The 27,828-nt window shown below is 36.7% G+C and overlaps 1 protein-coding gene across 8 annotated transcripts in view; it reads right to left on the bottom strand.

Moving 5' to 3' along the window:
* LTBP1 (latent transforming growth factor beta binding protein 1) overlaps nucleotides 1-27,828 on the bottom strand; it is a 204,155-nt gene that overhangs the window by 64,132 nt on the left and 112,195 nt on the right. For 2 of the 8 annotated variants that reach the window (XM_054819834.1, XM_054819836.1), the window contains exons 9-16: nucleotides 24,452-24,523; nucleotides 10,987-11,109; nucleotides 9,331-9,498; nucleotides 5,908-6,141; nucleotides 3,878-3,900; nucleotides 2,810-2,912; nucleotides 2,108-2,206; nucleotides 101-226 (exon numbers count right to left, since the gene is read on the bottom strand). In XM_054819834.1, the coding sequence (XP_054675809.1) occupies nucleotides 101-226; nucleotides 2,108-2,206; nucleotides 2,810-2,912; nucleotides 3,878-3,900; nucleotides 5,908-6,141; nucleotides 9,331-9,498; nucleotides 10,987-11,109; nucleotides 24,452-24,523 (948 nt within the window). The remainder of the gene's footprint in view (nucleotides 1-100; nucleotides 227-2,107; nucleotides 2,207-2,809; nucleotides 2,913-3,877; nucleotides 3,901-5,907; nucleotides 6,142-9,330; nucleotides 9,499-10,986; nucleotides 11,110-24,451; nucleotides 24,524-27,828) is intronic. The other 6 variants (XM_054819837.1, XM_054819841.1, XM_054819835.1 and 3 more) reach the window with 4 other exon arrangements.

The raw sequence follows: 27,828 nt of genomic DNA, 5'->3' as shown, positions 1-27,828 counted from the left end.
ACTCCTGACTACACTGTTGCATATTTCCCCTGACCAGACTTTACAATTCAAGCATTTCATAGCATGGTTGTTTCAGATTTTTGAAAGCATCCATTCATACCGGAGCACTTTGTCTGCTGATCGTTAAGTCTGTAGCCCTCGTAGCAGATGCAAGTGTATCCCACAGGCAAATTAACACAGTGTCCTGCTCCACAGATATCAGGATTAACTGTACATTCGTTGATTTCTAAGCAAACAACAACAAAAAAATATTAAACTCTCCCACGTAGTTCAGCAAATGTACAATATTCTGTAATCCAAGTAGAAAGATCAGGCCTGAAAACAACTGTAAATCAAGCTTGTAAGTCCTGAGTTTCTGTTATGGATACCTTATCTGGAAGAATTTAGAAACCATCTAGGCTTTTCCTAGTGACATATTCTCATGTCCTGTCCAAGATCCATAAATGGGTACATAAAAAATAAAGTAAAATGAAAATAATATAAAATAAAAATCTATATGATTTAACCTTTGCATCAAAGGTTAAAAAAATAACTGTAGTGGGTTTCTGATTATTTTTACAGAATACTCATCTGTTAACGTCTTGGATTTATTTTTTAAGATAAGGAGATTCAGCTACGGGCAGCATTGGATGCCAAACCCTTACAGTAGTTTTAGAAATTCTCAAAGTATATGTGTTACTACAAAAAATACAAATGACAGTGTTTAGTTGCAATTTAAAGTAAGGTTATATAGTAGTATGAAACTGTAATTCCTGAAAAAAGTTATCATCTGTAAAGAATAATAATTTATCCAGACTATTTAGAAATGGGTTACATTTAAATTTAACTAAATCTTAAACTACAGAATTAAGGCACTCAAAAACATCTCAACTCTAACTGCATTCAGTTTTTTAAATCCAGTTTAGGATTTTGTCCTACAAATCTTACTTCACTTGTACTTTACTATCTCTTAAATATCTGAACAACACTTGGAACTGCATCTGAACTACAGATTGATTTATTTGTTTATAGCACACAGCAATTTCTAGTTCCACTCCCTTTCCTGAGGAAAGAAAAAACAGCAGAACATGGAAAACTACCATTTTTTTCTAACTGACGTGAATTCCCAGCAGGGTACCTTTCTCTCCCTGTAAGGAAGCAGGGAGCTGGCTGGCTGAAGAGGCAGAGTCACAGCAGAGCTACTTACAAATTCTGGTTTGACAAGCACCGTTAGTAGAACTTTCATATGGGACTGACAAACTGCAATTATAGGTAACTGAAGGAGGCAGCTGAATGCTCTCAGAAGGACAGGATACTATTTCTACTGTTATGGTAGAGATTCAGGGGGATTTAACTGCTGACAGAATCCTACTTCAAACAACTGGGTGATTTAGAACCTGTGCATGTTGCGTGCAACTCAGAAATCCCTTCCTGCATGAAGGAAAGCCATCTTTGAAGAGTTAAACATTTATTGAAGCATGTATAATTTCTCCCTGTGAATGCAAATTGGAAAACCTCTTGGTAGGCCTAGATATGTCTACCACATGCAATACTACATCTTAAAGTATTTACCTGGCTTTTGCAATTACTTCAAAGCCTGTGTTAATTCTGAGAGACTAGTCAACGTAACATTGTAATGCTCTCATGTATCCACACATAGTACATTCACCTTTTTCCTTTCAAATTTACAGCAAGTTAAATTTTAATGCCTTTTGGACACAGTCATCACTCAGACAAGTTTCAGCTATGACAGGAGCATTACTTGCATTTCCATTATTTTCACTTCTTGACACATGGATGTAGAAAAAGTAACTTTGATACATCAAAAAAAAAAAAGGCACAAATGTGAAAAGAACATTTCAAAATAGATCTTAGAATAACTTCTCATCTGCCTTTTGGAGAACGTACTGATCTACATCCCACAAAATCTACACCCCTCAAAGAACATGATCACCTATACTTCATGAACACATGCAGATTCTCTAAAGACCTGACTTGTCGCCAAGAAGTCTTCAGTTCTGGACTTTGGTTACAGATATGTACTCTGAGCTGGAATTATTAATTGGAATTATTAATGACTCACAGTCATTTCTTAATTTATTTTAATTCTAAAAAGGAACTACAATACCTGTAACTTGAGTAGGTGCAATTACTTGACTTGCACTCGAAGTAGAGATTTCAGGAGCAACTTCAACAGGCAGAGGAGGAGATGTTTTCTCAATCACTACTGTGTGACATGGAATGGAAATCAATCACATCCAAAAAAACCCCCTTAAAGCATTAAAAAAAAAGCCCCCTAAAGAATTCACACATTATACTGAATGAGCTAGACACTATGGAGCTTTTCATTAGTTTATTCTGCATAGATCTGGACTAGAAAAAATAGTATAATTGGGTTTTCCATCATTCTACTGCTTGTGAAAAAAACAGGTACTAAAGAAAGCAAGCACAATAGTAAAACTTTTGCAGAGAAAGTTATGCATAAATCTACAAGGAGGCAACTAAGTAAAGTTTCCTCTTGAAGGGGTACAAGGCCTCAACTCTTCTGACATTAAAATTCTCATGTACGTAATCCAGGATATTACTTTTGCCTAAAATATATCTTTGCCTTCTAACAAGTCACCCAGCCAATGCCAACCTCTCAATTCCCCCTACTTCAGCTTCCGCTGTTTTTTTTTTTTTTTTTTTTCTGTATTCATTCTGCTCATGGAAAAATTGCTTGTGAAGCTGCAATCAATTTTCATTAACCTCTGTTACAATTGCTACCTTCCCATTCTTGGAAGACTTGTAAGCGCTCTCTCATACTAAAAGACAAGTCAAAACAAGTTACCTGGAAACTGTGGATGCAGGTTAATTGTTGAAATTCCAGGAGAAAGCTGAGGCTGCCCAGGCTCTAGATCAGGCTGCTTTTCTTGATCAAGGGAAGCTAATTCCTAAAAGAATGATTAAAAATTTACATTCTGAAAACATTTTCTTAATTCAGCTATCATAACCACCCACAAACTCCTGGCTTGAGAAACTGCTAACATTCTCACAAGTGGCTCTTGACAGTAGATCATTAAGTACCACCAATTTAAGCCTGAAAGAACATGGAATACTATGTTTACACAATGGCATACAACTTAACATTGATTTTATTTGAAGCAGCTATTTCATGGAGCTTCTAGCTGTATCTTTGGCTTTGTCCCTCCATAGTTCTCCCAACTGCAGTTCAGCATCACACAAAAGTATACAATCACATAGGTCTCCAAGTCTTTGACCACTGTGAAAGGTTCTCTCTTAGCTGTTGCACTGATGATCTTATAAGAGTTAGATGCTTGTAACTCTTTAGGAAAAGGAAATTAAGTACAGCTGCAGTTAGTCTTAATGAATCCCATTATCTTTAGCATAGAGAACCTGGAACCTCCAGAATGGGGGGACTTACAGATACACACCTGCTCTTCACTGAATACACAGCAACCCTAAAAAACCTAGGAAACTAACTTAGGCATTAATACAAATCTCTTAAGCGGGTGTCACAAATGCTTCTTAAAGCTTCATACTGTTTCTCTCCAACTAATTTTCTCTAGCTGTCAGTATCTGTGGCTCTCCTTCATACTGTCTGCAGTTTTCGATATCCTCTTTAAAATACAGGCTCCAGAATGGGATAGAACAATACAGTACTAGACCCCCCACCAATGCCCTGAAGAGAGGTTAAAGTAATCTCTTTCCTGTACCTCACTACCTGCCCGTTGTATATAATAACAACATGAGCTCTTTTTGCCTCAGGGTTTACACCCTAAGTCCACAGTGAATTGTTTGTTCCTCATAAATCCTAAATCCTTTTCAGAGTTATTGTATTGCATCTTGTACACATGGTCTGCATTCTAATTCCTAGATAAATCACATCATGTTTTACCTGATCAGGGGCTGCAGTTGCCACTAAAACCAGAAAGAAAAAAGAAAATTAATCAGTCTTCACATAACATTTACTTACACGTTCTACTTAAAACTACTAGAACATTTGAAAGAAGTTTCTGCCATCACAGAAAAATTTCAGGCTCTAACCTCATCCCAAAATGGTGCAAACTTGAAGTAATGTTCCTGAAGCAAGCGTAAAAACTAACCTGAAACCAGAATAAGATTCTACACACGGACCAATGGTTATAATTATGTATGTACTCAGTATTCAGCTGCCTTATAAGGTTTCTCAGTTGTTTCCTTAGAAACATTGTAAGAAACTCACAGGTTATTAACTCATTGATTAAATTTTTTAATTCCTTCCAAGAAATATCATCATCTGTAATTATTTTAAAGGTAATTTAATATCATAATGGTATATAACTAACTATTAACAAATTTGCAAGAATAAAAAAAATTAAAAAAAAATTGGGTTTTGAAATTTGCCTTTTCTTTAATCAAGCAGAAGTGGTTTGGGGTTTTTTTTCCCCTCCACAAAAGTGACTTTTTTCTGGGAAGGAGAGGTAGAAATTTCATGTAAGTGTTTATTTTACATTGCAGTTTGCCTTTTTTGAATTTGTCTTTTAGTGATGAAAATCTATATGCTTCTGTAAAAAACCGTAATATTCTTTTCATAATCAACTTTTTCCACAGGATAGATTTAAAAAAAAAAAAACAAAAAAAACCCACATCACTCTTCTTGCTCTAGCTTCTTCAGTATTAGCAGGGAGGCTGATTATCAGAACTGGGAGAACTTCTAATAAAATCTCAAAAATTCCAAATACAAACATACCCAAAACCAGAATATAAAATTCAAACATGTATGTGTCACTACTGACTTAAAGTTAGCATGTATTTTTAAAGTTTTTTATTTTAAAAAAACAATACCCCTTTTTTTCCTCCAGATTCTCTATGCTTTAAGATTTACTAGAATGTGGCAATCTTTCTAATTACTGAAGCAGTATTTTAGCAAATGATACACCATTTTTTTCTACTTTTAACACAGAAAAGACCAGAGGTTTATGTGAGATTTTATAATCCAGCACAGTCTGTAAGGATATTTCAATGGCTTATTTTTCTTTCCAGATTCAGTTTAGTTCCATTTTCTTTCTGAAAGCAAAACTGGAGCAGTGATTTTTAAATGGAAAGTAATTCACGTCACACAGAATTTTGCAAAGTCAGCTGAGTGAAACTCTTTCTAATAATGGCCTGACATACCGATACATAACTGCTCCTTGGAAACAACCTATTAAGTACTCAATACCAAGACAGGGTTCTTCACCAGTGTATTTCTTCTTGTCTACAGTTAGTTTATCCCAAGTTTGCTGGCAATGTATTTATAGTAGTGCTGCTTTCTGCATTGCTTTGCTTCTGCATTTGCTTTAGACTCAGGACAATTTCGGCTGCTACAAGTTCTTAGAGATGCTTGCAGAAAACAAAGCCTGAGAAAAGTATCTTAGAGGAGTCAACTAATTGTTAAACAGCCCAGCAGAGGGGGGCTGACCCAGCATGGTCAGGCAGAAGCAGCGCAGAGCTGTGGGGGTGAGGAGCAGACCACCTGAAGGGGAAGCATGCCCACATCAGGTGGGGCTCATCTACGGGGGCACATAGAAGGAAGATGGTGAAAACCCCTCAGCTTCTGCCACTCCAAATACTAGAAAATCAAAGCCTGAGTTGAGTCCTTTGTTATATGTTGGAGATTATAAATATCTTTGTAAAAGTCTTAAAAGAAATATTTACTATTTCTCATCATAAAAATTAATGAGATTAAAGCAGTCTCTTTCTCCATGGTGTTCTCAGCATCTGGTAGGAGCTATACATAAAATTTCAGAAGTAAATCACGTAACGCAATACACTCCACGCCATGGAATGCTCTGCTGCGGGAAGTGACACCTTTGTCCTGCACTGTACACAGCTACTCTGCAAAGAAACATACCATTGAAGACACATGCATAGAAATACAGAAAAACTAAATTTTCCCACTCTCACCTTCATGCACAGCCATCTCAGTCTCACTTTTCTGTGAGAAGGTCAGTGCCTCCACTGGCTCTTCCTTTGCTGGGAGAGGTGGAGGAGAAGTACCTTTAGCAACAGGTTGAGTAATCGGGGTCTTGCCAATGACAGGTGGCTGTACTCTAACTGCAGGGTGATGATATAGCTTGTTTCTGTGAGGGCCAGAAACCGTATAACCCATTCCACCAGGGCAGATTTCCTTAAAAGCAGCTAGATTTGGGATGGGAAAATATTCCTTTTAGGAGTCTAAAAGTGCAATATGTTGACATAGTGGAAAAAATAATGACTACCACTAATAAATTTAATCTCATATTGTATATACATTTTTACAAAAAAATATTTAAAGACAAGCTATGCATTGCATGCTAATATGACAGAGCATTCTCCCAAAAGCATGTTCTGGCTGTTATTCCCAGAAGGTTTCCGCTCCAGTTTACCATCTTTCTTCAGTTATGCTTAATCTATCATTATATCAAGATAATTTTTTGTATTCATCTTCTTCAAACACCATATCCTTTCTGAATATGAATTTAAATATGCAAATTGTCATCATCATCTACATTGCATAAGGAATGAAGATCACTACTTCTATCATACCCTTTTTGCCAAAACCAAAGGAAAAAAAGCTCACCACCCTGTACTAGAGGAGCAGAAGAATATCAAGCAGTAACAACATTCATTCACAGGATCCCATTTGACTACATCAGAGGTCTTGCACCAGCCCTGATCCAAAATTCCACTGAATTGAACAGTCCTTTCCACTGACCTCAGTGGGCTGGATAAAAACAAGTTGGGCATCATAAAAAGCCAAATCACCACTGGAAGAGAGGGGAAATAATCTCATTTATAAAGCTGCCACAGAAAAAGGTAATGAAAGTCAGGCAGCAGCACTTGCTCTGATCTCTGCAGCTGCTCTACACAAGCATCAGGTTTTGCAGTCCTAGTTGGAAGGCTAGAATGAAAAAGAAATACAGGTCAGCCTTCCTTCCCATCAAAGATAATAGCTACACTGCTGTCAGGGACAGGGAGACCTTCAGGAGTCTTGAGGGGGCAGTGCTTCATTGTCGTCATCGCTCTAGGTAAAGCTATGTTGGGATAACACCAAAGATTTAAGTCTCGCATGTGCCTGATGTGATTGCTTACAGCTCCTTAAGAGATGTGTGGAGTGGGGCACTGGTAAGTTCACAAATTCCACTTTGAACAGAATGAAATGAATTAGCATCTAAAATAAACCCACAAAACACTAGCTATAGGTACTCCACAGATGAAGTAATTAAATTATACATTAAATTGCAGTATGCATTAATTGCATACTCTGTTCTGATGGTGTCTTGGCAACAGAAAAGATGAAGGGTCAAACTGATTAAACGGAGTGGATTCAGAATGATAAAATACTTGTTGGGAAATGCTAATATCAAAACCTTCCCAACTGAGGGTGGGAATTCTGGTCAAAGAAGGAAGACAGAGAAAATTTGACACCTGTCTCTTCAGATGCATACTCAGGATGTTTCAGGTCATATTCTCTGAAATGCAGAATAAAAATGTAAGCCTTATTCTACCACAGCTCTGATAAGTGCTGTCAATACCTGGGGCTTTCTCAGTCTCTCTTTTGGAGCCGGTCTACTTTGTACAAATATTTTAAAGCTATCAGAGAGTGAGATCATGACTTTAATTCAGTGACTCTTAAATTAACATGGGATGCTGCAGTAAATACATTACCCCATTCTGGAGTACCCCACTTTCACACATTTTTCATAGAAAACTCTGAAAGATTATGAATTTAACCTGTTATAGAAAGGAACATGTTTTTAAGTCATGAAAGTTGTCATGAAATGGGAAAAGTGTTTCCCACACAGCTCATCAGAATTTCCTACTTACAGATTTTCTCTCTGCAGTCTTTTCATTAAGAAAAATCACTAAAATAACCAATTCCACATAATATTCAATGATGCACTTTTTATGACTAGAGAGCAGTCAACTTTGCAAAAAGATATATTCTCTGCTCCAGAATACACACAATTGGGCATAGAGCCTCGTGCAATATTCTCATAGATGTAAAGCATCTGCATTTAAAGTGCAAGTCATCTGATGAGAAAATATTTTTTCTCCATTAAAAAGCCATAGAAATATTATTTATCTGAAAGTGAACTGGACTTTTAAAATCCTAATCAGTGATCTAGCAACCCAATGATCATGCAGGAAACAATGGCTTTAAAAATCAATTGAAATGCTCAAAAATGTTAGTCACTTTCATTTCTGTATGCCCTACTTAAAGTAAGGGATCTGCTGCTCTCATCATGTCTCTGATGCTAGCTGTGGATTTCCAAAAGCAGCTAGCTGGTTTTGAAAATCTGAATCATTATAAAACACTCCAGAGAAATACATAACCTGTATCATAACAGTGACATCTGCAGCAGCAACTTCAGCAAGAACAGTGGATTACCATTACACGTACCTGTGCTAAAATACTGAACAGGCTGTATATCATGTATATTACAATAAGCAATGATGCTTTTAAAAAAAAAGACTAATTTGACCATATATTTGGACAAAAAATAATATTAAATTGATTTTGACTAAAGACTCCAACTCTGGTCCTTTAAGTTTTAAGCAAAATCAGGGAATAGAAGGTACTCGAAAGCAGCGATCAGCATCTATAATATGTGGTATCTTAATCTACGAGCAGCCTAAATGACGGTGGTGACGAACCAAGGTGGTATTTTCCAAGTCTTTATATATTTAAAAAACATCAGGACTCCAAGTGAACACAGATAATACAAGTGAGCTTATGTATTACGTATCAAGTAAGGAATTAAGTGAAAGGTGGCGTGAATGTTTAACTACCAGTTTATTGTTAAGAAGGCAACACCATACTTAGCACATTCCTCAAAATGTATGGTAAAGATATGAAAGAAGGTTAGAAAGCAGAGATGCTCCCATACATATCCCACTAACTGTAATGTAAACTACAACACATGTAGTTCTGTAACCTAATTCTCAAAAGCTGCCATCCTTTCACCAGTGCCTTTAACAACTGAAGAGTATTAAGTAGATTTTGGGTTAATTTGCCTGGATCTATAGTCAGAATATAATGTACAATAAATTTATCTTCATGTGAAGGAGAATCAAAGTTCAAGGAAATATTCTGAGCTGCAAATATTGTTAATCTGGAATTCTGTCACAACATATCAAAGATAATTCCTTTGTTTTAATCGCAAATCCCTATAAACAAAGCCACCACATACACGCTTATTCTACTGTCATGTAGAGAACTGTCATAATTTACTCATGGACACTTCTTGTTTAAAATCAATTCTTGGATTTTTTTTTTTTTTTTAAGCATGCATAACAAACCTAGGGTGGGGGCAAGAGTTTATATTTTTAATGGACAGTTCTTACCTGTTCCTGGAAGCGGACACTTCTCACAGTTCGGGCCCCAGGCTTTGCCAACACTGCAACAGCAAAGCTGCTTGCTGAGCTGAACAGAAAGAGGATGCATGCATTGCTTTCCTGCACTAACAAACCGGTAGCAGGGTCCTTTCTCTTCAGCAACTATAGGACTATCAGCTGCAATGAAAGTGGGAGAAAGGATGGTACTGTTCACGTGAAAAGCAAAACAGAGAAACACCACTAGATTTCCAACATCAGTTAAATTAATATTCCCATCCACAAAAGTTTTATTTCAAACCATAATCACAACATAAGACAATTCTTATTTCGTATCAAACACTCCTGAATTCCAACTCTTCCTAGACCAAGGAAAAAAAGTATTTTAAAGAAGAAAATAATTTCCAAACCAGCAGTTGCCATGTTGCCACAATAAAGAGTCAGAATTAGCTCTCACTTGTACACAAGACCAACTGCTGAAGACTAAGGTTGATCATAAGCAATATACAGTTGTGTCAAGCTACACAGCCACTGGAACATTCAGCTTTAAGTAGGCTATGTAAATAAGACTGCAAAAGGATTAAGTATCATACATGACCTTTTTTTATAAAAGAGACAATTATTTATTTACATTTCATTATGCTTAGTTTTAATGTTGAAGAGCCAAAGGCCATAAGCTATGACTAGTATAAGGGAACAGGATGCTAAGATCCGTCCAGCTTTCCAATTTATGCATCTACATTCACATGTAGTTAACAGTTATGTTATATGTTCACTTAACTCAAAAAAAAATACAAAGACTATCTGATTTTCAATATGACATGTAAAAGCAAAAATGAAAATTCCTTTTTTCTGGTGTTAAACTGAAAAGTGATAAGAAATTCTTCAAAATGCTGAAAAACTTTCTCAGTAATTGTCATTAACAAGTAGCATAGGATAATTATGCTGAAAAAATGAAAGAATTCACCTACAGCCCTAGACTATACTTTATTTTATAAATCTAAAGATAGCTCAGATAAGGAACTTAGGAAATTAGGTATTTTTCACTTGTAAATATTCTTCCCAAAAAACTTTGAGAAATTCAGTTGTTCTCTATGCCGCCTTTTCTTCTTGCAGAGGTAGTTGATCTCAAACCAAGTAAATGCTGATTAACAGAGGAAAATATTTGCATTCATGCTGTTCACAACTTTTTCTTTCTCCTAATCCATTCTTAATTTTTAATCCTTTGTAATCAGAAGGAAAATGTGTCCAAGATCATCCTGGGCTGAATGTTTAATAATGGAAACTGCCCAGGTCAAAGCTGCAGAGGTGGAAGAGGGGAGGGCAGGACACAAAGATGATTTTGGCTGGGGAACTAGCAGAGAGAGAGGAAAAAAAAAATGTGGGAAGGAGAACTCCAGGCAGGTGAGAAAGACTGAGTGTATGAGGAGGCTGGATGTGGCCTTGAAGGCTTTGTGACAGGAAAACCAGGAAAAGCTGGCAGAGACCAAGGCTTCCAGGACAAAGAGACAGAAGAGAGGCATGAGCACTGAGACTGACTAAATAAAGTGAATAAGCTGAGAAGAGGAGGTAGGGACGGCTTAGAAGAGTTGGGGCCAGTCAAATAAATCCTCATCTGAAGAGCAACTAAGTATCTATTTTGGTACTTTGATTAGCACCATTACTTACGGATACATCTTGAGAGGGTAGGATCTGGCACAAATCCCATTTTGCAGGTACATCTGTAGCTGCCCATGGTATTCAAGCACTCCCCATTAGGGCATACTCCCTGTAACTGACACTCATTGATATCTGTCAGAAAATTGAAAATAATCAGATACTGAAACATGTCTGAATATTCTTCTTTCTTCAGAAGTTATCTTATCTTTCCTTAAATATGTGCAGGAGGACGGTTAAAAGTTAACACTCCAATCAACACTTTTTCCCATGCTGACATTTGCTTCATAACCTTTTAAAATGCTGCTGAGAATATAACAGAAAACCAATTACATTTACACATCATTCTCAAGTACTCTGAATTATAAAAAAAAAATACACTTTGATTGGCTTATCAACCCCTCTTTTCCTGACTAGATGATTGCTTGTGCAGTCAAACTCACAAGAACATTCACAGAGACAAATTTTAAGCAATGTAGTGTATTTTATACAGGATGGAACACCACTTGACACATTTAATACAGTTTTTATTAGTATTTGTATTCGGTAGTGCCTGGAGGTTCATTGTGCTGCAAGAAGCACAACACAAATATACCATCTCTAACCTAAAGAGCTTACCATCTTAATGGAAAGAATATGCTTCAGGAAGCACAGAACACACGTGATGTGAGGCGAAAAGGATTCCATCCATGGGAACACAACTTTGTAATAATTAACACTGATAAAGATTGCTGTTACGAAGCTACCTGCATCAGTGTCCCTTTCAGGATCTCACTGAATTATACTCCCATGCCCCAAGCATTGGGCCTCTGGCCTTTATCACGCTTGGGGTTGCATCTATAATTCACTTACTCATAGAACAGGACCTGTCCGACAATCATCTGGATACCATCTGTAACTAAGTCAGCCAAAGTAGGATTTTATTTCAGGAGACAGTAACAATGTAGCTTGCACTGATAATAAAAACCTTAAAATAATAAAAAAAAAAAATCACCTCCCCCAACTGATCATTTTCTCTGTTAAATTGTCACGTCCCCTCTTTCAGAAAAATAGGGACAGGACATTGAAACACACCTGCTTTAAAATGTTGACCTGCATTATTTCTACGTGACTTTCCCTCCCTATCCCTAAGCCAGGAAAAAATGGCTAACCTTGCTGGGTAAACAAGGTTCAAATGGAAGTCAGATATTCCAACTAGCTCCTTGGAAGTCAGGTATTAGTGATCATTTTATCTAAAATATATGATATTTATTACCTTTCCTCTTAGTTTTTTAATAAAACCTTCACCATTTTATTTGATCTCATTCTGTGCTGCTGTCTGATTCAACACAAACACTGAGGGTAAGAAGTTGAATATGTAAAATCTAACAGATGTGCTGAAGTTTGCTTTTGGAAACCTACAGAAAGAATCTCTCATGTTCCTACCTTCTTCATTTTTCTCCACAAGTTTGGCTACCTGTCCCACTACACAGGAGCACACAACTTTAGCTCACAGTACAGCACACTCAAGCAGTTGCTGTGTCAGCTGCAATTTTTTCCAAATATTCAGTATTGAGCTTATTCCTCAGCTCTTCCAATGCTATACCTAATGTAGTATCTTGACACCACCTGGATCAACTTCACCTCTATGCACTTAGCCACACGTGACAGACAGTGATAATTTATATCCTAGAACTTCGGATGAAATGTGATGGAAACCACATGAATTACGAAGGATCAGCTCTGCCTCAAAGGAATTTGCAAGTGAAATTCCCAGACTACATGACTTTCTGACCTCAGAGGGAGTGGACTATTTAAAAAGGAGAATGGTATAAGAAAAGAGCACAAAAACCTGCTGGAATATTCTCCTACAGCACTCGACTTTTTGACTCATCCAATCTTTGAGCAGGAAGATGTCCCACATAAGCACAGGAGTATCTTATTTAAGGACTGCCCTAATACAGAATATTTAGTAAGCTAGACTTGTTCTGATGCACTCAATGAAAATTTTTTAGACAGTTTCTTCAGTTGCTTAGTCTGACTGGGTTGTCTCTTTCGCCCTGAAATCTGAAAATACAACTGACGGCATCTAGAGAGTACCAACTGATCCCAAGAGGAAGATCATCATTGTTTCAATACCATTATCTTATGTGACTATTGCAAGGAATGAACTTAAATCTTAACAGCTAGCAAACTAAGTCATTATTGAAACATCCCTAAATAGAAACATATTGATGCTGTTGTAAAGTTAACGAGAGGAAAGGACATATTGCTAACCCTCCACCTTCAAACATCAGGCATGACAAGGAACATAATGGAAGAGAAGACTATGAAGTACCTAGAAGCTAACACAAAGCAAATACTGGAACATTCAAGAACCTAGTATTGAATTTTCTACATGGTGTCAATTTGGGTTGTCAGATCAGTCCTCAAACGCTAAAACACAGAACAATTCTACTTGCTTTGATAAAGCACTGACTGCCGTCGGAAACAAGTTAGAGGAAAAGACAGTATGCTTTACTCTGAATACAGGAAAAGTCTCGATATCCGGGTTCATTTCAAAGTGAAAATCCTCAACACAATTACACACACACACACAGAGGTGCAAAAAGGACATATAGATTTTGGAGGAAGAAAAAAAACAGCGGAGAAATTAAGAGATGGAAGAAAGATAAGTTCAAAAGTTAAAAATTAAGATACCTATTTTTAACAAGGACTGTGCTCTTTTATTCTAATCTGACTTTAGTTTTTTATCATTTAATATTAGTTACTCATTGGTGTTGATGTTGGTACACATAGTGAAAATAACTTCTCACTTTCTACACTGTAATAGCCAGACATTTTTAAACAACTTTCTCCCTTTACAAATTCTAGGTATACATTTTTATTTAGAGGAAAATTAACCTATACTTCTGGGAAACAAATGGAAGATATCTCCGAGGGGACATACATAACATAGCACTTTTTCTTCTCACTTTGTCTAGGATATATATCCATGTAGAATTAGCAGAAACACTTTGTCTAGTGAAACCAGCATTTAGATTTTGAATCAGTGAAAAAGATAACTTACTTAAAATTAATACTAATTTCACTTTGATTTTATAGTTCTTAGTTTCAAGGAAAGACCAAGTCTCTTGGTTGTTAACCATTAAAATACATTGCTTTTTGCTTATATGTCATCATAATGAAAAATTTGGCACTTTTCCTTCCAATCTAGGAGAACTCTACCATTCTACATGTATTTAAGCAAAATCCTCCAAAGACACAGATGACAACGGGCTTTATGAAACCTGCTTTTTAACTTGAATTTGAATCATTTTATTCACAATGCCAGTATTATATCTACTAGTGAAATGAACCATATCTTTTAAGTTTGTAGAACTGTTGTAGAAGGAAAAAATGGTGTCTGTTATAATTCTCAAGCACCTTTTCAACTTTGAATAACTTAGCTACTGAACTGAAATGCACATATGTATTTTTACAGTGAAATGAAGAAAAAAAATTCTGTTCTGCAGAAGGGGGATACAAAAATCTGGCTTTGCACTTAAACAAATTCTAGGTACAGGTTACAGACTTCAACTAGCTGAGGGATCTTGAATACCTAGTAGCAAAACTGTGCTATTTGGATTTTATAATGAAAATGTTTTTAATGTAGCTTATATTTAAGTCTTTATACAGATAAACTGTAATTGTGAATTTTAAAGTAAAATGAATTTAAATATAATCTAAATAGAAATTATGCACATTGTTACAGATCTGAAATTCATTTCACCTCACTGCTGAGAAAAACTGACATAGGAATGTATCAGATGCATTCGGTGATACTGGGAGAATCGTGTTTTAGAGTTTTGCCTACTAATAATGAAGGTTTCATGGCATTATTTACTGAAGTGGCTAATTTGCAGGTAGATGGGATCTTACTGTAATTCATCAATACACAGTCATCTTTCTTTCCAAATTATTCAACTATTCTGCAGGAAACATTCACAGATGCTCTCACTACTGCCTCTGTATTAAATCTCTTCCCAGATGACCTGTTCTTGTATGTCTACTATTTAAAAACGTAACACTCCATTCACATGTACTCTGTTATTGCTATTTAATGCGAGCACCGCTACATTTAAGTACCAGCTTATATGTATGTAAATACCAATGAATGTGCCCTTCTAGAGTTCCTGATATGGATATTTCTCTTGCTGAATTTGTCCAATTTTTAAAGTTAACTTTATTGTGCATGTTCTGATGCCTCAGCATAACTTAATTATAGTGTATTTTTAATGCCTCTTTTCCAAGTCATGTCTTCTCAATGAGCTCATAGAATTACTGAGCTGATGCTCTGTGCTGAATTACACAAGCCTATCTAGGGATTCAACAGAAACAAGCCACAAGTTGACAAAATAACCCTTCAAATTTTCAACAGAAACATACATACATGTAAGGATAGTGTTTATTTAACAACTTTGGGTCAAAAAAACCCCAAACAAAACTAACCCCTTCCAGATTCACTATCTGCTTCACTTTATTTCATATTGTGGTAAAAGGCCACCTACTCAAAATGCTTCCTACCACCTGCCAGCTTGCCCAGCTGTGCAAATTGCACTGGAATCAACTTGTTCAGGCAGCTGGAAAAGAAATCTGGTTAAAGATTAACAGACTTTTTTTTTCCTTTTAGCCCTCTATTTCCTGTATATGGATATAAAAAATATTTCAGTTTTAAATTAGTATAGCAATGAGAATTCATTTGCTCCATTGTAAAAACTAGAGAAAAAGCTACTTTAAAGTTGTCTGAATAATCTTTTGTTGTGCAGAAGTACGAACTGACAACATGCTTGTAGAGTGATTTGATCAAACACCTTCATCTACACAGAGAAAATATTTTAAGGGGCTATGTAGCAGTACTATAAAACCATACATCTGTAAACAAACCTTTCTAAAGACCAACTAAATATTCATTTTCAGTTTCCAAGGAAAACGGAGTAACGAAGTTCCACCGGTAAAAAGCCTCTGCGCTAGTGATACAGGGGGAAAAAAAAAAAAGGTTAAGCAAGGAGCTTTTCCACACAGCACCTTGCATGGCCCCACAGCAAACTCTCACAGTAGGTGATGTTATTTATGATTTATAAAGAACTGGTAAACAAAACATTGATTTTATAACAGGTGGTTCTTGATAATGTGAATGACTTGAGCCTTCTCAATGGTAATAAACTGGTGCAACTCCACTGGCATAAAAGGAACATTATCATTCCACCTTGACTGACAGCCTGACCCTTTGCTGTTACTCTTTAGTATGATACATGCCAAATACACGGAACTGATCCTTGACACACTGTGCTCCTAGATTTGGTAGTCCATCTCCATGAAAGTTTGACAAGAAATGAAAGCTTTACTCTTACTTTGGGCCTGTTGAGATGGCAGTGTAAGCCACATGCCATCCTAGGGGCTCTGTTGGTGACTCCGCTCTCACAAGTTCATCCAAATGCACAGAAGATTTGCCTGAACCAGAGTTGTGACAGTGGTGCTGCAGTACTGTACAGATGAGACTGCTGCGCCTCAGCTCCTCCTATATCATCTTCTAAGCACACAGCTTGATATATGGTGAGGTCAGCCACCACAGCGCTCCCAGCTTTGAACAACCCAGACGCTGTAACCAAACTGCTGCTGATCTATCCCTCAATCTTCCCCACTAAGGAGAACTTAAAACTGGCTCTCTTAACAACAAAAGTTAGTTTTTGATACCTTCCCACAGATTTTTATAGGTCTACAGGGTGTCAGGTCAAGCTGCTCTCAGAAAATGCGATGTGTTAATGACTCACCGCCACTGAATTTCCTGGGGAAAAAAACAAGCTATAACAACCATTTCCTAACTGAATGCTTCTCTGCTCATGCGATGAGTGTGACTATGAACAAAGTAATCTTCATGACTTAATAAAACCCCACACCTCCAAAACCAAATGGAAGTGGAGGAAGATGGGAACAACGTAAGATGGTATTCATTTAAACAAGAAAGCACACGTTAACATCGAACTTGTTATAAACCATGATAATTATATACAGTTTTACTAAGTCCAAAACAACTTCATCTTCAAAGAACTTTACATACATTAATTAGTAGATAGAAGATGGAAATGAATGGATATCTCAGTTATCAAAGTGAAAATTTACTTTACTCATGACTTTTTCTCCTTGCTCTCTAGGGACATTCATGAAGAAATTTTGTATGGATTTTTGTCCAGAGTAAGGCAATCTTCAATGTTTCACATTAGAAATACCCTAAAACACTACTGTGCTTTGAAAGCGCTTTACCAGAATCTTGTTCCACAAATAGTTAACAGAATCAGATGAAGAATTGACCTCAGTTTTTACTCATGACCACAGACACACATTTCCAATTACATGTGGTAAATATAACAATACTAGATTAAATTTCATTAAATCTAAGTGCAGGCAACAGTTAATACAACAAACTATTTTCTTCTAGTAATTGTGATTTAGGGAAGGACTGAATAGTCCAGAAGACAAAAAACCAAACCAAAACAAACAGAAAACTTTTTAAAAACAACCTAACCCTTATTTGTTACTTTTCTCTAAACAGTTCTTCCTTGCCCAAACCCCAGTGGCTTTTCAACATCTCAATCTATATTATGAGGGTCGGGCTCTTTTACTCAAGTATCGATTTACTTGTTCAGCTCTCTTACATGCATTGCACACTGGAGAATTGTGGTGACTGAAAAAGAAATATATGAATCGAAACTTTTAAAGGAAAAAAGTTAGATATGGGATCAAATTCTGTTCTAAGGTACATAAATTTAAGTGACAAAGCATTTATACACCTAACATAACACAATCTGTACCTGTCACTGCTGAAAGAATATGTTTTGCTTGGTTACTGTAAAACATGCTGAGTGATTTACTGGGTGCATCATAAAGCTACTGTATCCTTCTTTAATTTGCCCATTTACTGAAATACTTTACTTAGATTCCTCAGCAAGCAAGTATGAAAATGCTTCACAGTCTACAGGTCTTCTACACATCAACAGGTGAACACAACCTGAAGAGCCTGATGCCCGCTATAGCCAAGCAAAGTGGCGCGGAAGGACTGGTTGATCAGCAGAGCGCTGTTCTGCTATAGACCAACCTACAAAAGCTGACGGTTGGAGCATCAGCCTTGTAGTGTTTCCCTTTGGCAGCCTCCAGCTGGAAGAGTATTTGAGAAGTTCACTGTGTTTTGGCTGTGTTAACCATTATAACAGCTCTTCAGACCACCCAGGCCCAGCTGGCCTAACGCAGAATCGTAGGAAACACTATGGTGGTGTAAAGCTGTCCTCTCTTCCTTCAGCCTTGTAGCTCATTTGGACACATGGAGCAAGTCCACTCTCTACCCTTTTCAGATAGCGAGTGAGGCCCATATTTCGTCACAGACATACTGGAATTTGAAACATTCCTATAAAATGAAATCCATTCTTTCATCTCCATGCTTAACGCATTGAATTTACGCTCATCAAAATCATCACAGCTTGGAGCATTTAACCACATTTAAACATTTAACTTAAAAACACAATCGTAGAACTGAACATCCATGTTTATTAATGTGTTCTGGTCAGAGCTGCCATCTTCTGACAGTATGTTATTTAAATCTATGCATTCATTTTAAAGAAAATATTTTTGCTCAAGAAAAACAGTCTAAGAGTTCAAAAAAGCCGGGGTCACTACAATAATTTTGAACAATGCAAATGTAAATAAAAATAATCTTTAATTTTTTTTTAAAGAAGTCAGCGCTACCACTCATGTAAAGAATGAAGTCAAACTTCTTTTCAGGAGCACTGATAACTTAGAAATGATAGTGCTAACTATCAAAATTAGATCAAGGTTTGTTTTTTTTACTATGTTATGTTAAAGTAACTAAAAGACATTAAAAATTTCATAAACAAGGCTGAAAAACACTAAGAAGTGATTTAGCATTAATAAAAATAATAATCCCTCTTTTGAAACAATAGATCTCATTTGTATGCAATGCCTTTCTATTTTACACATTCGGTAGGTGATTTTTGATAACATTAATAGATCTGCCTCACTAGACAATGAAAAATTCAGATTCTCAAAGTCATATTACATGCATAAACAGAAGAAAACAACTTATAAATTCACAATTTCTCAGACAACACATGACACAGATGACAAGGCATAAAAACTAAATATGCAACAGCCTCCAGCTAGGACAGTCATGATATCCAGAAGGTTCTTATGAAAACTGGACCAAGAAAGGGAACTTGTGGAAGCAGAAAGCCTAGTCAGATCACCCCAGCCCTGGTAGCTGCACTGAAATATTCAGAATAAACTTGTGGCTAGAAAGTACTGCAGCCCTTCCCTTTCCCTCTGTCCCAAGTGCCTAGTGACAGAGGACACAAGCAATCTCAACATCAGCAGCCCACAGCCAATTCCAGGCCTAAGCACCATGGAAAGGTAAATTTCTAAAGGGGGACTTCTGCACTTAGTGCTGAAATCAGATTTCTGTGCTTTTCAAAAACTGACTTTGTTTAAATGACTAAGTAATACAACTGAACGGAAAATATTTATCTCCTTTTGATGCAAAGTGAGCAACTTGACTTTCAGTAAGAACCACACACACTTAAGATACTTTTCTGCGTGCATTTAAGCAAAGCAAGCCTTCTAGATCAATTATATATTAGAATTTGTCAAAGTACTGGGCAACTTCTTAATTAGAAATGACCTAGTGGTCAGTCATTAAACATTATTTAGTAATATCTGCCTTGACAGATGTTTTCATGCAGTAAGTACTTTAATATGCACAATATCTCACGTTGCAAATTAAGACTGGAATATATAATTTATGTCTCATTTGTGAATATTGGACTCATTGTGATAGGTATACGCTCAGCTTCACTGGGAGGGCCATCTGACTGAATAACCTCCAAATTGGCTCAATATGCAGGCATCATTTTTTATTCTCTTTATGAAAATCAATGACTACTGTACCTACTAACACCACTGAAAAGACTGTTCCAACTGTTTCTGCTATAGCTATATTGTTGACCATTATTAATAGCCTCAGTTCTAAGAAAAATGTCATATCTAGATTTTACTGCCTCCATTATAGTCGATTGTTTCAATAATAACCTGATTATTGAGAACAAGGGGTAAAAGAAACAAACAATAAGGTTTGGTTGCTAATGAAACTATTGCAATATATATTTTTTTAAAATTACAGGAAAAACAGTTGCTTATTCTAAGAAATGACCCACTGATTTCTTCTAACAGAGTAGCAGCAGGAGAAATCAATCCAACTCGTTTTGTGCTTCTGCATGGAATTTACTAGAACACAAGTTTGCAGAGCCACACTTTTCAAACACATAATCAATGTCCAAACAGCAACCCAGCCCAGTTTCTGGAGATATATTTATTTTTCAATATGATCATCATAAAAGAACTTTGAAAGAAGGTTGTTAACTTAGTAGCTAAGTAACATTAAATAGCATTTCTTACGAAGCAAAGCTCTTTTATTACTTAAAAGTAATAATATATATACACAACACTCAGAGAAAACAAATTTATTACTGTATTTTAGGGACAAATGTAGGAGGGCAAAATATACCTCCAGAACTTATTTTAAAGCATGATGAAGCCAAGGGTGAAAAAGCTTGTAGTCCCCAGAGCACATGATTACAGAATTTGATCCATCAACATACAAGTACTAGTTTCTGCAAGCTCATATAAATTTAATTTTAAGCATATGGGGACTTTTCAAGAACTTCCATGCACAACTTTTTACTTCATTGAAAAACAACAAGTGTTCAGGTATTTTTACAATTCTTTAAGATAAGATTTTCAAAGTGCTCTATTGGCAATATGTTAGTTTCCTGAAAAAGGAATCCAACCTTTTCCCCAGCTGTTTTTTTCATTCTCTTTCAGTTTTCCAAGAAAACCATTAGCAGAAGGAGGAAACAGTAAGTATAATTCTAAAGAGGGAACCAGAAATTAGCATTGCATGTGGATTCTGACACAGAAGTTGCAACTCTGATAAGCTGTATTTTGGCTTTAATGACAGCCTTAGGGCATCCATGTGTGTACGTGTAATAAATCATCCCATTGAAAAGATAATTACTGAGAGGGGAAAAAAGCTTTCTTGATAGCAATTACACTAAACTGTTCAAATTAGCATACCCACAGATGGTTCTTTGTTGTCCTACATACACATGAGAGAAAAGAATGTTTCGTTACATTAGTTCACTCACTTGCAAGGAAAAAAAAAAAATCAGGACCTGGTTATTAATCACACTAATACTACACAGGCTTTGTAAACTAAGGAGGCTTTTGACTGCAAAACCAATGTAGAACAAAAGGTTAATTAGGCTTTTAGGCCTGAGTTTTCAAAGGCAGTGAAAGTTGGACAATATCTAGGTGAAAACAGCAATCTCTTTTAGCTGCAGGCAGGGATTCAGAAATATATCCCCATTACTATTTGGTCTGGCAGTGCTGGCTCTTTCTGAGCATGGACACAGCATGCACGCCCTTTCAGGAAAGAATAATCTAATTAAAATATATACTTCCATATGGACATGCTGTGCCGCTCCTTTCCAATTTAATTGTAAAGATTATTACAAGAATACAAATAGTCCCCCACCACCAGCTTAAACAGTTTTCACAGCTATTGCTGTTGCTTTGCTCCGTGTTTGTGATACGGACAGCTGTTTCTTCATTAGCCCTGTCCTCTTCTCTTCTAGAAAAGCACGTCTGCTTCAGATAAACACAAACAGGACACTTTTGCCTGACCCATTGAGAAGCACATGCTAATGACCATTCCAGGACTGAAATACATCCTGCCAGCAGCTTTGACATATGAAGCTAGTTTTCCTGATGACCGTTCAAACAGAGGTCAAAATCCTGACCCTCTGAAAGAAAATGGGAATCTTGCTACTTACTTCAACAGGACTAAATTTCATCCTGGCTTTGTTTCATGGGTATTCCTTCCCCCATTTGTACCTCCTTTTTGGAGTGTGCTAGTAAGTAAATTGCAGAGAAGCCACCTAAGCCTTGATAAGGCAATAAGGGGAACCTACAGCAGCCACCACCTCTGTCCTCTCCAGAAAGTTAAGAGATTTTCCTGATCCTCAATTCATCAACAGTCTACTTCCTAGTGGAATAATCCGACTCCGATTGATTAAACTCTAGGTTATAAGTTTCCATGTATCAACTGCAAGTTATATTTAGAGTCTACAGCTCTCTCTTTTCTGGGATAATGATAACAGTAATAAAACAAACTATTTAAACCTTCATATTTCTTGCAGTATTAGTTATGTACTACAAAAATGTGGCAGGGGAAAAACTATCAAAACCCAGTACAACAATGACTAGCCTATGAGGTACAGGTCTATTTCTGCACACTACCACAGCAGGACTTAGCTCCCTCTTATACTTCTACCCAGAGACATATGTTCTCCCTCTTTATCAGCCTGCCACTGCTCAGCCAAACAACCTCCTGGCCTACTTCTGGCAACCTTCACAAGCACCAGACCATTTTTTAACTGTCTGTAGCCCCTGATTAAGGATCTTAGTTTCCATGAAATAAGGTTTGCCAACACCTAGGTACAACTCCTTGAAACAAAATGAATGCCCTACTTGCCTTTTAATGCCTGCTGGGTTGCTGCTGTCTAGGAAACCATAGTGTATACACTGGGGTTTGTGCACAGCTACTGGAAATATCGAAAGCTCCTGTTTCTCCTGGACCATGTTCAGAGGGATGCATGATAGCACTAATGCATTGTCACATCTTCCAGACACTTTCCGTGCTCAAAGTTAGAAATCCACTCTTTTGCAGACTTTGAAAAACCTCATAAGTAGTATGTAGAATGAGACAATCTCTTTCAAAATGGCTGGAAACATCTTGCTGAAATATATGCAACACCTATGTGTTTAATTTGAGGTGTGAAAAGTTGGCCCATCTATGCCTTACACCAACCTCATTCACCTTTTCACTTTGCAGTCCTCATCAGTATGTTGCCATCAACATCTCCTTATCCCTTTTATTTATTACGAGGACTCTACAGTCTTTCATTGCAGATCAGGGAACAAGTTCTTGAGGTGGAATTTGCAGCTCTCCTCCATTCAGTTTTCTACTACTTTGACCCAACTCAATTTTGTCTCACAATCCTCCAAACGCCCCTACCCTGCAAGCTGGTAAACCACTAGGCAGAAAACTGAGCAGTAGACAGGCTCAAGTGCCTGTACTTACAGACAGCAGCTCACATCTCCCTCAGCAGTGGAAGCAGCGGGATGCTTGTGTTTAGTGCTCTACAAACTGTAGTTTTTTGGTTGGTAAAATAATTTCTTTATGTGGCTTGCTGCTGCACGTTCCTTCATGGACATGCTAAGTGAAAACTGTCAGTTAAATAAAATAAACTCTCCAAGTGCCTACATATATCCTTTAACACCAATTACTCTTTCATTTTCTCCTTCTCTCCACCACCACTACTATTTGTTGGGAACTCTTTTACCCTTGGAGTGTCAACAATGACTAACAAACCTGACCACAGGTCAGTATCAGCCTCACTTGAACTCATTCTTCCCTTCCTTCCCAAATCTCTCTCCAGAGCACCACTGCAGGATTGCTCACATCATCTCAGAGCTCCTTTCTCTTGTTTATTTGAGGTGTACCAAACAAGATGGATAAGTGATTAAGCTTTTTTCCTACATCCTCATCTGGCACCTCTGTTCAATGCTCCAAGATACGCAGAAAAAATGAGCATATGTCTATGGTCATCCATTCAGATAGAGACACTGTAGGCCAGGAGAATCTAAATGCCCCAAGACTTTCTGTGGAGCTGCATGATCATGTAGATCCCACAACCCTGTATGCTCCGATAACTTCTATGCTTATGGTCAGAAGATATAGTGCATAATCTTGGAGTAACACAACTTATGCAGTATCTAATTCTATACATCCTCACCTGCACTATGCACATTCTTGAAGTACGTGGGGCACTGCTTTACATGGCAGCCAGGTATGCATGGTTTTTCATTTCTACTTGCCAGTGACATTATCTGGTTGTTCTCAGTGCTGTTGTGTCTAATCTCTTAAGTCAAAAAGAATTGTTCTCTGATTACTCTATACTTTCATGGTTACAGAAATTATTCTCTATTGCTAGTTTCATCTGACTTAACTGAGTATGTCTGCAGGTTCACTGTTTAGCAAAAGAATTGACAGAACAATGTGTTTCCTCTGAAAAATGAAGTAAATGAATCCTTACGAAGTTAAAGAAAATGAGACTATATGTAAAAGTTTTAAAAGTTTTTTCCCTGGAGCAAAAAACCCCCACTCTGTGGAGCTGCCAATATTTGGAGAGAGTTAAAGGTAGCCTCAACAGTTTTTCCCAAATACAAATCAATGGACTGGATCCATTCATCTAAGTCATAAATATCAAAGAATTTGTCACAGAAAACTGGTACTCAAAATAAATACAATCAATTGTGGGCGATATCGTACCTTGACAAAATGTAGCATTGATCCTCTTGTAGCCTTGTGGGCATTCCATCATAGGACTGTATCCATGGTAAGCTGAAGAAAAAAATTATGTCAGTTACATACTGCTGATTTATATGCTTATTTAGACAGCCTGACAGCCAAATTATTATGTAACTAAAAAAAAAATAATCATTATAAGCTTTTATGATGTATAGTTAAACATAAAAGGTCAAGAAATTAAAATTAAAGGCTGTACAGGTAACCTCAATTCCATCTCTTTCCACATGTATACCACTTAAGTTATCCAGTCAAATTAATATTTTTTCCAAAAGAGAAATCTTTGAAATCAGGACATTATCTTTCATCCTAGCTGTTCTCAAATACTCAAATAATTACTTTCCCAAACCAGCTACAAATGTGATGCTGGGAAAAGATAAAGTTGAAGTTTCAAGATGGAAACTCAATGGTTTTAAAACTGAAAGCAGCTTTAGAAAGCAGAAGTATTTTCATTGTTAAGTAAAATTGTTGGGTGCCATTTCTCCTGCCACAATGAATTAAAAAATATTTGAAATACATAGGAAATAGAAGCCAATGAACTTTTAAAAGAAGGCAAAAAGAAGAAAAAGGCACATTTGTGATTTACAGAGCAAAGCTGCTGAATTTTAGAAGACTGTGTGACTTATTGGCTGATCAGTGTGAACTGTCAAGGGCATAACACCACTGCAAAAATACAGACTGAATTAAATTTTGCCAAAATAGAAAAGTATTCAGTTAACTAGATTTTTATTTCTATTTATTGTTTCTTTCGTCCACTTAAGGTTGCCTTTGAGACTCCAGAAAACTGTTTATTGATTCTTAAATTGTTATAACATCATAAATGAGAGCAGTAACTTCTTTGTATGGTTATGCACTAAAAGCTAACCTCTTGGCAAAGCCCAAGATTTTATTAAACATGTAAGACTAAAATTTTGGCACTATGATCACACAAGTGCCTTTAATAAGAGTCAAGAGAGTTTTTCATAATGCAAATGCTAGAACAGAGGTACCTTACATTTAGTCAGATCTCTTGTTTTCCTTTAAAAGTGTTCTAAATGTTCTGCAGGCCAAAAAAACCCCAAAACACCCAAACGCATTGCTTTCCATCTTTACTGAATATAAACTGTCAAATAAGACAGAACAACTGAGTGAGATAATGTTTTCAATTGGCTTCACTTCACATATAATGCCTGAATTGCACATTTATCCCTGCAGCTTATTTTAAAAGTGGTAACTGGTTGACTATAAGGGTGGAAAAAAATAATTATTTTCATTAGTTCTAAAGCTTTTCCTATTGTTTGGAAAAAAATTAAGTGATGATCTTGAGTTGCACTCAAGAGAGAGAGTTTTATTTCAAATTGCTGTGAATTATTTAAAATAATTGCTTAATTAGAACATTAAGATTCTCCTTAGAGATTGCTTAAAGTGATAAAATGGTTAAACATAAAAATAGTACAGGTCAAAATACAGCAACAATGTTCTTACAGTTTTGAACACATACTTTGGCATCTTTGCATTGACTACAACCATTTTAACACAAATTAAAATTTGAAAATTTCATCTCTTACCAGGTACGCATTTATTTTCAAGGCAGATCTAATCTTTTCACAATGTTAATATTAAAAACGGTTGAAATTTAAGGATTTTTCAAAATGCAATGCATTAGCCTATTCCTGGTCCCCCAAAACGTCAGTAAAACTCCTACTGCTCATGTTGGCAGAGTCAGATTCATAATTGCATTGATTATGTCCCAACTTATCTGTGTTTGCCATTGCAGACCTGATTCAACTCACACTAAAACCAAGAGAGTCTCTCTAACATTTTGTGGGTAGGAATGGTACCCTGCAGTACAGCCTGCCAGAGGAAAACAGGAAGAGCAGAGCTCTTCCAGTTGTAGATGGAGACCAGCCCATAAGCTATGCCAGGCCTTTTCCAGTGCTGCAATGCATTTTCCCTTCCAGGGTGACTCAGCTGCTCTAGAAAGTGCCGTGGTGGAGTGAGGTCAGAGATTTTAACCTCTCCCTCCATCCTTATCCTCCTACTCCCACATGGAACAGGAAACAGCGGCTTACTAGCAGCTGTTTTCTTCCTTCTACAAAGACCGGCAACATAAGCAGGTCGCAGCAGAGTAAGGAGCTTGTTCAGTGATGGCTAGTGACCCAAGTGGGAGCTGGATGAAGTCCGACATTACTTACCCTTTACTCACTTAGACAACCTGTTTGTAATTAACTGTTAGCAAGAAGCCTGAACAATCAGAACATTCCCCATATAACAGAGAAATGCACTTTGTCTTAAAAGTTGTCTTCTGTAGAAGCCCTCAGAAATGGAGATCTGTTCCAAAATTTCCTGTTTTATTTTTCAGTAATACTGAATAACCCATAAACTTACAGACATGGGAGCTGTCTCAGGCCAAGGCACTTGACTTTGCAACAAGACAGAAGCCCTGACTGAGCAGTGGCCATTACCCAAAATATGCAAGTACATCTTTACAAAGTGACAAAGCCCTATTTAAGTCCATGGAAACAAGACACACGCAAACTTAAGTACATCCTTAAGTAGGTGACTGAAGAGAGAAGAAAAATGCCTGCTAATGAGACTAAGTATATGCTTAAATATTTTGCTGGAGTGGGTTTTGCAGAAGATCACATTAAATGCAACCTGATTATGTATTATTATAAAAACAGGTCAAACTTAAATGAAGTTTATGAAGCATAAAACCATAAAAGCAAAAGAAGTCTGTTTGCTTCCAAAATGTCTACAATAAAAAGGATAATACCAATATAGTGAAGTATCAGAACAGGTCAAAATGACGTGGGACTAACTTTGCCTGCTGAGACACTACCATGGATACCACTTAACTGATATCTCACAAATAATTTACTTGACTCCCAAGTTTTTCCATCCAATATCTTATATACATATAAAAATATATATGCATGCTTTTTTTTTTACCACTGAAACATTCTCATTGTTGTAAAAAAAATAAAAATACTTGATGAAATATAAATCCTTAAGCAGGCACTACGCACTTTCATTAAATCTTATCAAATTATCTTCGGAAATTGTTTGCTCTACAGAAACATAACACTTTGATACTGACATGAGGCTTAATTTGACACCTATGCCTGAAGGACACTTAGGTGCACAACTTGTTTTGGATCTGGGCCTAAATGCAAATTGAACACCTAGAAAATTCCAAGATGCTGTAAGATCACTTAAACTCCTGCAACACTCCAAATTTATCACCTTAAATACTCAGAAATCTGAAAAGTCACCATTTGCACTCATGCAGAATTGCCCTAAGTCATGGCATGATTGAATAGCATCATGCTTACCTCATTCCTAAATCAAATCTAGACTAA

The sequence above is a fragment of the Grus americana genome, chromosome 3 (genome assembly GCF_028858705.1).
Source record: "Grus americana isolate bGruAme1 chromosome 3, bGruAme1.mat, whole genome shotgun sequence".
In the NCBI taxonomy this organism is placed as follows: Eukaryota; Metazoa; Chordata; class Aves; order Gruiformes; family Gruidae; genus Grus; species Grus americana.
Note: the sequence above shows the minus strand (reverse complement) of the source record. Positions and strands in the feature narration are given on the sequence as shown.